The sequence below is a fragment of the Prionailurus viverrinus genome, chromosome C1 (genome assembly GCF_022837055.1).
Source record: "Prionailurus viverrinus isolate Anna chromosome C1, UM_Priviv_1.0, whole genome shotgun sequence".
In the NCBI taxonomy this organism is placed as follows: domain Eukaryota; kingdom Metazoa; phylum Chordata; class Mammalia; order Carnivora; family Felidae; genus Prionailurus; species Prionailurus viverrinus.
The window spans coordinates 186,465,632-186,477,412 of NC_062568.1; the positions used below are offsets into that span (position 1 = coordinate 186,465,632).

General features: G+C 50.3%; 1 protein-coding gene across 1 annotated transcript; it reads left to right on the forward strand.

Annotated features, from left to right (window-relative positions):
• Positions 1 to 1,063: 1,063 nt before the first annotated feature.
• Positions 1,064 to 7,718, forward strand: MRPS15 (mitochondrial ribosomal protein S15). Its single transcript, XM_047873433.1, has 8 exons — positions 1,064 to 1,314; positions 1,592 to 1,636; positions 2,746 to 2,821; positions 3,724 to 3,772; positions 4,249 to 4,333; positions 5,521 to 5,579; positions 7,121 to 7,312; positions 7,562 to 7,718. The coding sequence occupies exons 1-8, from the start codon at positions 1,179 to 1,181 to the stop codon at positions 7,697 to 7,699; spliced, it is 780 nt and encodes a 259-aa protein (XP_047729389.1). The 5' UTR covers positions 1,064 to 1,178; the 3' UTR covers positions 7,700 to 7,718.
• The last annotated feature ends 4,063 nt before the right edge of the window (positions 7,719 to 11,781 follow it).

Genomic DNA, 11,781 nt, shown 5'->3' on the forward strand with positions numbered 1-11,781 from the left:
ATCCTAAATTCTCCTGGTAAATGGGGTAGTCACGCAAGTTTACTAATTGTCTTTACCCAAAAGAAAACCAAGTTTCTCATATCTTTATGAGAAGAGTCAGGTTTGCACCTCAGAGGCAGGCAGAAACTGGGAGACAGGGCCACTGCCTCCCTTAATGATTACATTTCAAGAGATGGCTCCCAGATCCTTGAGAAAAACATGTTGTAAAACTGGCAAGAGGCTTATTTAGCTTTTAAAAAGATTTACGAGTGCCTCAAAAGGGCAGAGAAAGAATTCGCAATTACAAGTTTTCAAAAGTAAATGCTTTAAGCAGAGTGAAGGGGAGAAGAGCTTTCTCCCTCTTTGCACCAGGGAGGATTAAAATTTTATTTTTGTGTCATCAAAAATTTATTTTCCCTACTTTTAAATTTGTAGTTGTCCTTACACCCCTCATTTCACCAATATTAACACAGCAAATATTTATCAAATGCCTACTATATAGCGGCACACAACTGCCTCAGGTAATCCTCCAACAATGCAAAAAACTGATACTGTTATTACCATTCCCATGTGATGAATGAGTACACCGTGGCCCAGAAAGGTGGAGTGACTTGCCCACAGGATCATACAGTGAGTAAATACTGATGAGTAAACTGAGCTATGATTTCAGCCCAGGACTGTCCCATTCCAAAATCAACGACCTTCATCACGAGGCTTACCAGGCTGCCCGAGAGGAGGCTGGAACCCAGTAGTTCTTAGGGGGCCTCGTCGTGGAATACAGGAGGAGAGGAGGTGGAAACACCAGGTTGGGGGAGAAGACTACGGCAGGCCCCACGGGAGCCTCCAAAATGACCGGGGCCCAAGGCCAAGTACATAGAGTGGGATTAAGGGCGGGATGCCCAAGGGGGAAAATGGCATCTTAGAATTTATACAGCACCGGACACCACTGACCAGGCCCGCAATCACCCAGCCCCCAGCCCCGCACGGCTGCTAACCGGACCTCTCCCCTGGACCCAATCGCGCCGCACCCCGGGTCTTGCCTTTCCCATCCATTCTCTCGGTCTTCATCTGCTCCGGTCTCGCAACTGCACTCCATTGGTCGAGCCTGAGCCAGCATGGCGGCGCCCTTGTAACGCGGTCCGTGCCGCAAAAGGGACGGCGGCGGCGGTGGCGCCGGCCCCGCGGGGTCACAAGTCGGCATGCTGAGAACAGCGTGGAGGGCGCTGAGGTCGCTTCCGACCCAGGCAGTGGCCCAGGCTCCAGTCCGCGGGCTGCCGGGCGGAGCGTGCGCCAGGCCTCCCTTCCGCCTGTGGGGCCTTCCCTCCGCTCCTGGAGGTGAGGAGCTGAGAACCTAAGCAACTCGAGCAGGGAGGTGGGGTTGGGCGGAGATGGGGGACACGCGGGACGAGGATGGGGAAGAAAGGCCATTGGGTGGGGAAGAAGTAAGACGAGGTGGGAGAGGCGTGGGGCCGCGGGGTGCGGAAGAAATGGGGCGGCTGCTAGGCGCCGAAGCGCCAAGACCTTGCAGAAAGGGTAAATGCAGGGGCCACAGAAAGGAGTCGAGGCTGGACTGTTTAAGGAGATGGGCCTCGGCTCTCTCTCTTCTGCACAGGTGTTATCCTTCCGGCCGTTCGCGGATATGCCATCCAGAAACCAGGTAGGAGCTCTTAGGGTGGGATTTCCGCGGAGAGAGGGACGTCTGGAGGGACGCCGGGTGGCCAAGGGGACAGAGATGGCTCCTTAGAACCACTCGATGGGGGTGGCCCAGAGGTCCTGAGCAGAAAACCCCCACGTCCGCCTTGTCAAAAGGCTGTAACCTGAAACCTGCCCGGGACCGGGTGGGGGGTGGGGGTGGCGAGCCGGAGCGGGAGCTTTCGGACTGGGTTTGAGTGAGAGTGAGCTAGCAGGGGGAGGGCGTGCTGGGCGTACCCAGGCCTACCTAGAGTCCAGGTAGACACTTTGTGTCTACCCTTCCGTGGTGGAGGGCTTGGTTTCCCGTTCCAAGGCAGTCTGCATCTCTCTTACTGAAGAGATCTCTCTTCCTCGGCACATGATATTGGGCAAGTTACTTCCTCCAGTCACATTCTAAAATGATTGTAGAAGTTATCTATTCGAGAGGATTGTTGTTAGGATTCAGTGATAACACATGAAAAGCATTCTTAGCACTGAGCGCAATAAATGCAGTCTATATTAGCATTTATTGCTACTAATATTATGTACATAGCGGCAGAGCAGGGTCTGACTGGAGAGGACAAGTTATCACCCTTGTACCTCTCCCTCATCCCCGAGGGAATAGGACACACACCGAGGCCTGAGGTGGAGGGTTTCCGATTTGTGCTTACATGTCAGGTGTCCTAAAGCTAGGGGGTCCCTCCTCAATCCCCTTATTTCATTCATGCAGTCAGCCAGCAAGCGTTTGTCAAGTACCTGTTCTACATGAGGCCATGGACCAGACCGGGGATTCAAAAGGAGTCAAACTCAGTCCGTCCACAAAAGGCCCCATCCTGGTAGGGGATTCGATAACTGCAGAGTCAGAGGTGTAAGAGGTGGAGGCACAGTATGGGATCTTAGGAAAGGCAATCTACTCCCAGCGTGAAATATCAAGACAGTTGCCTGCGGCGTTTGCAGAGGAGAAGCTGAGCCCAGAGATATCCAGTGTTTTGCTTGAGACCCTGGGTGCCTCACGGAGTTGGTGGCAAAAGCCAGAACTGAGGGGGTGGGCAGTGAGAGTTGACTCTTGGTGTTTTCCATCCCTACACTTGACAGTCCAGCGCAGCCAAGAAGATGACCCGCCCCCTTCCACGCTGCTCAAAGACTACCAGAACATTCCCGGAATTGAGAAGTAAGCAAAAAGAAATCTCTTTGATGAGGTAGGGTGCCCTAAGAGGAGTGAGGAGGAGGAGGAAGGGAAGACAGTGACTGGTCCGGCCTGGCCCACTGTATCTGAAGCTTGGTTATAGAATCAGGCAGAGGACTCTTGAAGCCCAGGCTTGGTGAGGGTGAGTGGCAGGGCAGAATGGCATTCATGGAGCTCAATTTTTTGCCTTTTTTTGTACTCTGGTTTAGTTAGCAAGGAGGCAACATACCTCATGGGTCTTTGTGAAATCTCTCATCTCTGGATCCTCAAAAAAGCCCTCTGAGGGAAGAAACAGTGTCCCCCTTTTATACATTACCAAGTTGTCCTATGTCATACAGCTCCTAAGGGACGGAGCTGAAAGACACCAAAGCCGGGATCCTTCTGCTCAGTCCCTGCCCTATGCCCTAGGAGCTGTCCTGTGTGACATGAGAAGAAAACGATTATAGAATTGAAATGTCTCAAGACAGATTGAACCATACCTTTTGCTGAAATGAAAATCTTCCCTTTGCCCTCCCTGTGGTGGGCCTGGAACACTCACACGGACAGCCCCAATTTTGTGTAGTTATCACATCATTCCATGTTCTCAGCACAGCACATCAGATTCATGCTGACTGTTAATCCCCGAGAAATGGCTCCCTGCTTCCACAGAGACTCTTTTGTTATAAAAGAAATTTTCAGGGGCGCCCGGCTGGCTCAGTTGGTGGAGCATGAGACTCTTGATCTCGTAGAGATCTACATTGGATGTAGAGATTACTTAAAAATAAAATATTAAAAAAAAAAATTTTTTTTAACCGTGATTGCTTTTCAAACTAAAATGGAAACAGCATCGTTTCCCCTTCCTCCCCATCCCCCCACACCTGTCTCTCATTGCTCTGGTTTCCGCACAGGTTTGACGATGTTGTAAGAAGACTCTTGTCTTTGGAAATGGCCAACCAGGTAAGTGACCTGTGCAAAACCCCGGCCTCTCCTAGTCCTCTCCTTTGGGACTTCCTCCTACCGTGGTAACACCACCCCAGGCTTCTCAAGTCACAGTATTTATCCCAGTGTCATTCTGTGACCACTCGTCCATCCCCCAGACTGAGCATCTCGAGGGCAGGGACGGTCTTGTTCTCTCACTGTATCCCTAGCACCCGGCAAACAGTAGGTACGCAGTAATGATCTAATGCCTGAATGAATGAGCAAGGTTTGGAGACATTCATCCAACAAGCCATTTCACCTGCCATTGGCCTCGGACTCACCTAGATGTGAATAGCTACGTGCTGACCAAAGGCCTTGCCCTGATGAACAGAGTGAAGCCAGGCGCTGAACTTGATGGCCTAGGTTCTATGACTGTAGCCAGGGCCTGTGTGGTATGAAGGCTAGCTCTTAGGGGCTGGCAGACCACACAGATTCTCTGTCTCTATCCTCAACAGAAGGAGAAGCTAAAAGTCAAGCAAGAGCAGTTGATGAAGAAGATTGTGGCAAACCCTGAGGACACCAGCTCCCTGGAGGCTCGAAGTTGGTCAGGGGAGCCTTGGGGAGTGGGAGAGCGGCGGGAAGGGGAGGGGGGTCTGCTAGCTGGTACTTGATCCAGGGCTCTTGTCTACAAGTACACTAGGTATTAGATGTGACTTGATAAAGGGAGAGACAAGAAGGACCCAGAGTGATGAAAATTGGACTCTGTGATGCTAGAGTCGGCGCCCAGATCCCACCTCATACCTCTGTGTGAGCTCGGGAGAGTTTCCTCAGGAACCAAAGCTTGTCTCTGTGTCTCCCTCTACTCTGCAGCTAAGGTGGTGTAAAGGGGCAAGTGGTCAGGGCCAAGATTCCACCTCACTCCACAGTGCTGCCAGAACTTATTGTGTGTCCAGGAAGGGCCTGCTGTACTGACAGCATCTCCTTGGGGCCACCTTCCGCTTCTGCCTTTGCCCCCGTCTTTGCAATAAAGGCAGGGATCAAATATGAGGCTACCTAAGGAAGGATATTGCAAGAGTTTAGGAGATGAGTGAGAGCTGGTAATTCTGAAAACTCACTAGTGAGGGGTGCCTGTGTGGCTCAGTCGGTTAAGCGTCCGACTTCGGCTCAGATCATGATCTCACAGTTTGTGGGTTCGATCCCCGCGTCAGGCTCTGTGCTGACAGCTCAGAGCCTGGAGCCTGCTTCGGATTCTGTGTCTCCCTCTCTCTTTCTCTGCCCCTCCCCTGCTCGCACTCTGTCTCTCTCTCTCAAAAAATAAATAAACATTAAAAGAATTTGAAAACTCACTAGTCAAAAAACAGAAAGGTAGCCACTGGAAGGGCAGAGGCAAGGAGTAGACCCTTGATGGTTTGGGAATCTAGTCTTACTACATTGGGTAGGACCACCAGTGCAGCATTGAATGATTAACAACGATAGCATGGACGGTAGACTGATTCCTGAATTCAACAGGAACGCTCTAAAGTTTTACCATTAAGAATGCTATGTGCTATGGTTTGGGGATGATACGTTCATAAGATTAAGGAACTTGCCTTCCTTAGACTTTGCTTTCTGAAGGAAAGAGAGTCCAAAGTCTTTTGAGATCTTGAAATTCAGAGTGCTCTGGGAGTTGTAGAGAGCTACACAAGAGCACTGGTGATTGTTATTCCTTGAGGTCTTAAAACATAACCCCGGCCCGGGCCCTTCCTTCCTCTGTGCCAGCTCTCATCCTCTGTGGTTTGTGGTTTCAGTTGTTGCTTTGACCGTCAAGATCCGCAATTATGAAGAACACAGGCAGAAACACCGAAAGGTAAACCTTGGGCATCGCTCCCAGCTAAACGCCAGCAGCCGGGGGAGAGGAGTCTGAGAGGTGAAGGGCTCTGGGTCCAGAGAAGCAACTTGAGAAGCCAGATGGCCACAACGCCAGGGTGCCCGGCCCTCAGCTGCGGTGGAAAAAACATTCCCCTCCTGCCGCCAGTGGAAAAATGGGAGCCTTACGGTGCTGTGCTGAGTGTCACCAATGGTCAAGAATGCAGACTTCAGGGCATGACCGCAGCGTCTGGCACATAGTGGGTGCTCAGGATTTCTAGAATGCAGGAAGGGAGTCAGGTTGGCACTCGGTTCAAATCTCAGCTTTGCCATTTCCGCTAACCAGATGTGTGACTTTGGGGAAGTTACTTTACATGCCCAAGCCTCAGTTCTCCTGTCTGTAAAGTGGGGAGCGTAGTAGTACCTGCTGATGGGATTGCAAGGACTAGGTGAAATAATAAAGCACCAGCATGGTCATAGGAAGTATTGGGCCTTGTGCAGAGCACCTCACGTGCATCAGTTCATTTAACCCTTAGAACCATCTTTCTATCCCATTTTACAAAGGCGTAATCTGGGCATGGGGTGATTAAGTTATTCCTCAAAGCACACCACTGAGAAATGATGTGCTAGGACTTGAAACTAGGCGGTCTTGCTCTGGGGCCCATATTCTTCTTTTGTTTGTTTGTTTTGCAAAGAACACAAGTTTATTATCTCGTAGTTGGGTTTTTTTGTTTTTTTTTTTAAGTTGATTTTTTAATTTGTGTTTTTTGAGACAGAGAACACGAGCGGGAGAGGGCGGGGGGGTGGGGGGTGGGGAGAGAATCCCAAGCAACTCCACGCTGCCACGGCGGGGGGGGGGGGGGGGGGGGGGGGACAATCTCATGAACTGAGATTGTGACCTGAGCCGAGATTCAAGAGTTGGATGTTTAACTAACTGAGCCACCCAGGTGCCCCTCCAGGGCCCATATCCTTAACCATGATGCCATAGCTCAGCACAGCAGTGGGCACAGAGCTACTGTAATTTAGGCAGCTGCCCATATTTTTAATAAATACAGAGTGGTCCGGCTCTGCATGGGCGGCACCTCAGGGTTCCCTGGAGCAGGTTGATCTTGCTTCTTGGCGAGGAGAGTTTTGCTCATTTGGAGTGTGAACAGCAGCCCTCACAGAGGAGCACAGACCTTCCCTCCTCCACCCCAGCTGACACTTTGCTGAGCTGTGGGGAGGCTGAGTAGGTGGCATAGGGGAAAGAGCATGAGATTTGGAGTAAGACCCATAGATGTGGATTCCAGACCTGACCTCACACAAGGTCCCTGCCTGGCACAGTTCTAGGACCTCCTATGAATCAGGTGACATCTTTGAGCCTTTATTTCCCCGTCTGTAAAATGGGAATAACAATGACAGTACCTACCTGAGAGTTGCACTGACATTTGCATAAGATTGTTGGGAGGTTTCAATGAGATGATGAAATGACCATCCCTTGTTACTGTATAGTGGCTCACACTTAAATAGGACACTAAAAGTAATATACCAACTCTCTCGCAGGACAAAACCCATAAGCGCTATCTGCTGATGAGCATTGACCAGAGGAACAAGATGCTCAAAAACCTCCGTAAGACCAACTATAGTGTCTTTGAAAAGATCTGCAAGGAGCTGGGGATTGAGTACACCTTCCCTCCTCCATACCACCGGAAAGCCCACCATCGCTGGGCGACCAAGAAGGCGCTGTGCATTCGGGTACGAGTCGGAATTGCTGCTTTCGTTGGCCCCATTCTGGGACTGTGGTGGAGAGATCAGAAGGGAGGGTAGTCTGTTTCTGACCGAGGCATGGAACTGGCCCCAAAGCCTTGAGGAGGCTCCCAGGCTGTCAGCCCCGTGGAGAAAGGCTGATGTGACCATCCGGGGGAGTCCGTTCTCACCCCAGCTGCTCCAAGTCTGAGGTTTTGCATAGGGTTACAGTCTCTTCCTGCTCCCTTTCATCCCCAGGTTTTCCAGGAGGTACAGAAGCTGAAGAAGCAAAAGAGGGCCTTAAAAGCTGCAGCAGCGGCAGCCCGGAAACAAGGCCAGAAGAACCTGGAGAGCCCTTCCAGAGCCGGACCAGAGGCAATCAAAGAAAACCAATAAATTGTATTAGAGTTCTGTCTTTCTGCCTTAAAGGATAATAGAGAAGGTGGGGCTCTGTGCGCTGAGGACAAGGAGGAGGAATTTGTTTGTTCGTTCAGCTCTGGGATCCCAGGGTTTTAGGAGGCAGAGCCTCTGCCCTCACACACCTGAGGACACGTTCTCACAATACCCCTCACACACACTCACATAAACAGCGCCCTGTTGTCCACCTCCTTCCTGCAGAGGGGAGACTGAGCACACAGCAGTACAGAGGAAGTGTGGCCGGCTGGCTGGCTGGCTGGTGGCCGAGTGAGAAAGCCGGCTGTAAGAGCTGCCTTCTGGACAGGGCCCTGGAAGTTGAAGTGGAAGCTCACCAGACAGAAATGGGGTGGGAAGGTGTCCTGGACCGAAGGAATTGCAAGTACAAAGGCAAAGAAGTCAGCAGGTGCAAGCTGTGTCCAGAGAACACTGGGAACAGGAAATAGAGCTTGACAGGGAAGTTGAAGCCGGGGTGTGAGAGGCTTGATATGCTGGCCGCCCTCTGGGGAGTGGGGAGACGGTCATGGTTTAAAACCAAAGGAGTGAAGACAGCACCAGGTCTGTTTAGATGGTTAAGCAGCAGCAGTGCAGGGGGGGATCAGAGGGGGAGCGATCAGAGCACTTTATTGTTTGGGGGGCAGAGCTGCTGGTGTTCAGGTTAAGAATCTGATAAAAGCTACAAGTCCTATCCATGAGAAACTGCACATACGCAAAACATTCCTTGTAAGTTCTGGGGAGTTACGAGTACCCCTTTTCCTGCAAAGTTCACCCATTCATACCAAGTGAAGTGTCAAGGCCTTGACGTCTGAGCGTGCTTGGCAGGTTTGCAGAAGCAAGGGAGACTGGGTCTAAAACAGAGTGAATGAAGAGATGAGGTCAGAGGGAAAAGCAGACACCAGATAATCTAGACCTTTCTGGGTGTGTTAGTCTGCTCAGGCTGCCATTAAAAACCATAAACTGGCTTAAACAATGGAAACTTATTTTCTCAAAGTTCTGGAGGCTAGGAAGTCCAAGATCTAGGTGCTGGCCAATTTGGTTTCTGCTGAGGAATCTTCCTGACTTGCAGATGGCCGCTTTCAGACTATGTCCTCACTTGCGAGGGGGGAAAGATCTCTTCCTCTTATAAGAGCACTAATCTCATCGTGAAGACTCTACCCTCGCGACCTCATCTAACTCATTACTTCCTAAAGGTCCCTCCCGACCTCATCTAACTCATTACTTCCTAAAGGTCCCTCCAAATACCATCATGTTAGGTGTTAGAGCTTCAATATGTGAATTGGGGGAGGTACACATTCAGTCCACGACAGCGGGGAAAAGATTCTGGAATTCATTCTGAGACGGGAAGCCATGGAGGAAAGAACAGGGGAAAGTTGTGTTAAAGTGACGTCCAAGGAGAAGTTGGAAACTTAGATCCAGGACTGCAGCGAGGCCTAAGCTAGACACAAGTTCACAGGTTATGTTTAGATGGTGAGTGAAACCATGGGTGTGGGTGAAATTGCCCAAGGAGGGAGTGTAAATGAAAAAGAAAGGGCCATGTCAGGATGGGAAGGATGATCTCTGAGGGCATAGCCTGACTCCGGAGCAGCTGAGGGGTGGGGGATGGTAAAGTGAGGGTAGAACAGAGAGGCTGGGGTCCTGCAGAATCAGAAGTGGGATGAGAGGCCCAGAACAGCAGACGAGCTCTTCAGATAACACCTCCAGGAACAGCGGGGAAGGCGTTTATGGGGCAGGACTTGGAGTGGACACAGCTACATGGAGATACTTGCTGGAGGGCCAGGTGCCATCATATAAGGGGACCAGTGGAGAAGTTGAGAAAAGGGACACAACAGGGCAGACCCTACAAGAAAAGCATTGTTGTAAGTGCTTGTAGGCACAGTATCATCTAATCTTTAAAGTCACCTTCGGGGCGCCTGGGTGGCGCAGTCGGTTAAGCGTCCGACATCAGCCAGGTCACGATCTCGCGGTCCGTGAGTTCGAGCCCCGCGTCAGGCTCTGGGCTGATGGCTCGGAACCTGGAGCCTGTTTCCAATTCTGTGTCTCCCTCTCTCTCTGCCCCTCCCCCGTTCATGCTCTGTCTCTCTCTGTCCCAAAAATAAATAAAAAACGTTGAAAAAAAAATTTTTTTAAATAATAAAATAAATAAAGTCACCTTCTTGGGGTGGCTCAGTCGGTTGAGCATCCAACTTCGGCTCAGGTCATGATCTCGCGGTCCGTGAGTTCAAGCCCTGCGTCGGGCTCTGTGCTGACAGCTCAGAGCCTGGAGCCTGCTTTGGATTCTGTGTCTCCCTCTCTCTCTGACCCTCCCCCGTTCATGCTCTGTCTCTGTCTCAAAAATAAATAAACGTTAAAAAAAATTTTAAAGTCACCTTCTCTATCCAACCATCCCATATTGGCACAATTATCCTTATCTTAGCATGTGAGAACTGAGGCTCAGAGGTTAGTAACTTGTCCAGGTTCACACAGCTGGTTAGAGGCAGGCCTAGAATTCAAGCAAGCCCACATCCATCTTTATTCCAAGCCTGTGTTCTGCTCATTTTACCACGTTGCCTAGGGGCAAAAAAAAAAAAAAAAAAAAAAAAAAAAATGGCCTGAGACACCATGGAAGGAGTCTATGTTACAGCAAACTTAAATGCCTTTAGCAATCAGGCAGGTTAACATGATGTATGAAAGGCCAGGTATAGCTGCTTGATACATTCCTATCCCAATTATTTCCCCTTTTAAAACTGCAGATAGGCAAAATCAAATCAAAGCCTTGGGCTGCCACCTTTCAATGACCATATTGTATCCAATACTGAAATGTTGGTTAAGAACCAAAAAGTCTTCATGGCGAAGTAGTTTCAGTGGGATGGAGAGAACTGAATCCAAGTTGCAGTGAGGTACGGAGTGAGGATGTTAAGGAAATTCAAGTTGTGAGCGTTGACTACTTTTTTTTTTTAATGTTTATTTACTTTTGAGAGAAAGCAGGGGAGGGGCAGACGGAGGCAGAGAATCCCAAGCAGTCTCTGAGCTGGCCCCAAACTGTCAGTGCAGAGCCAGATGTGGGGCTCCAACTCACAAACCCTGAGATCATGACCTGAGCTGAAGTCAGACACTTAACCAACTGAGTTACCCAGGTGCCCCTCGACTACTTTTGAGAACTTGGCCGGGAAGGGAAGGGGACTAGAGAAGGAATGGGAAGGACTTGAGCTGTCAGGGCAAGACTCTGCAGTAGTAGGTGTGGTTATGAAGAAGATGTGCCGTTCCACTGAGCGGGCAAAGCCAATGAGATAGATGAGTTCTGCTGCATTAGGGGGAAATGGGGGAGTGCTGAAGATGTCTCTAAAAAGGTAGTTACAGTCAGGGTGGAGAGTCTTGAATGCCATGCCAGGCACTTAGACTACGATCTGGCAAACAGTTGGAAAGCACAGAAGGGATGCGTCATATGGAAAATGGCAACTGCTGAAATTTAGCCTAGCAGCCAGTGCGGGTGGAGAGAAAACATACTAATGCAGGCAGAAAAAGAAACGAAGAGATAAGTGTGGAAAAGATTTTGGAGGTAAAAGCAGAAGTGGTGACTGATAATAGGACCCAAGGAGACCAGAATTGTTAGCCAAGGCTCAGATTTCAAGTCTGAGTGGCTGGAGGGAAAGAGGATTCGTAGGTTTTAGAAGTATTGAAATTTACAGAAATGGTTGCTCATCAAAGTAAAAACGTACAGCAGAAAACAAGAAGGTGATGCTGGAGCTCATGCCGCGAGTGAAGTGTGGGGTCGCTGCTCTCCAAGCAGACAACTGCTCGACAGTGTGAAAGGAGGGAGCTTCAGAGAAACCCCAGCACGCTTGCTCGCGGGGCGGCCAGACGTGAACAGGCCTGGTTTGCTTCACGGAGCACGAAACCCAGGTGGGACTTCACTCCAAGTCTCTTTTAGGACGGAAACGCAAGTTAAGGCCTTCTGGCCCTTCACCCGTCCAAAAGATTACCGAGGGCTTTCGGGGCATTTTGCACGATCTCAGGGATTCCTCTCTGCAACCTTGTGTGGCGGGTGACCCCTCCACGTATAGGGGAGGCCAGCCTCGCAGAGCTCG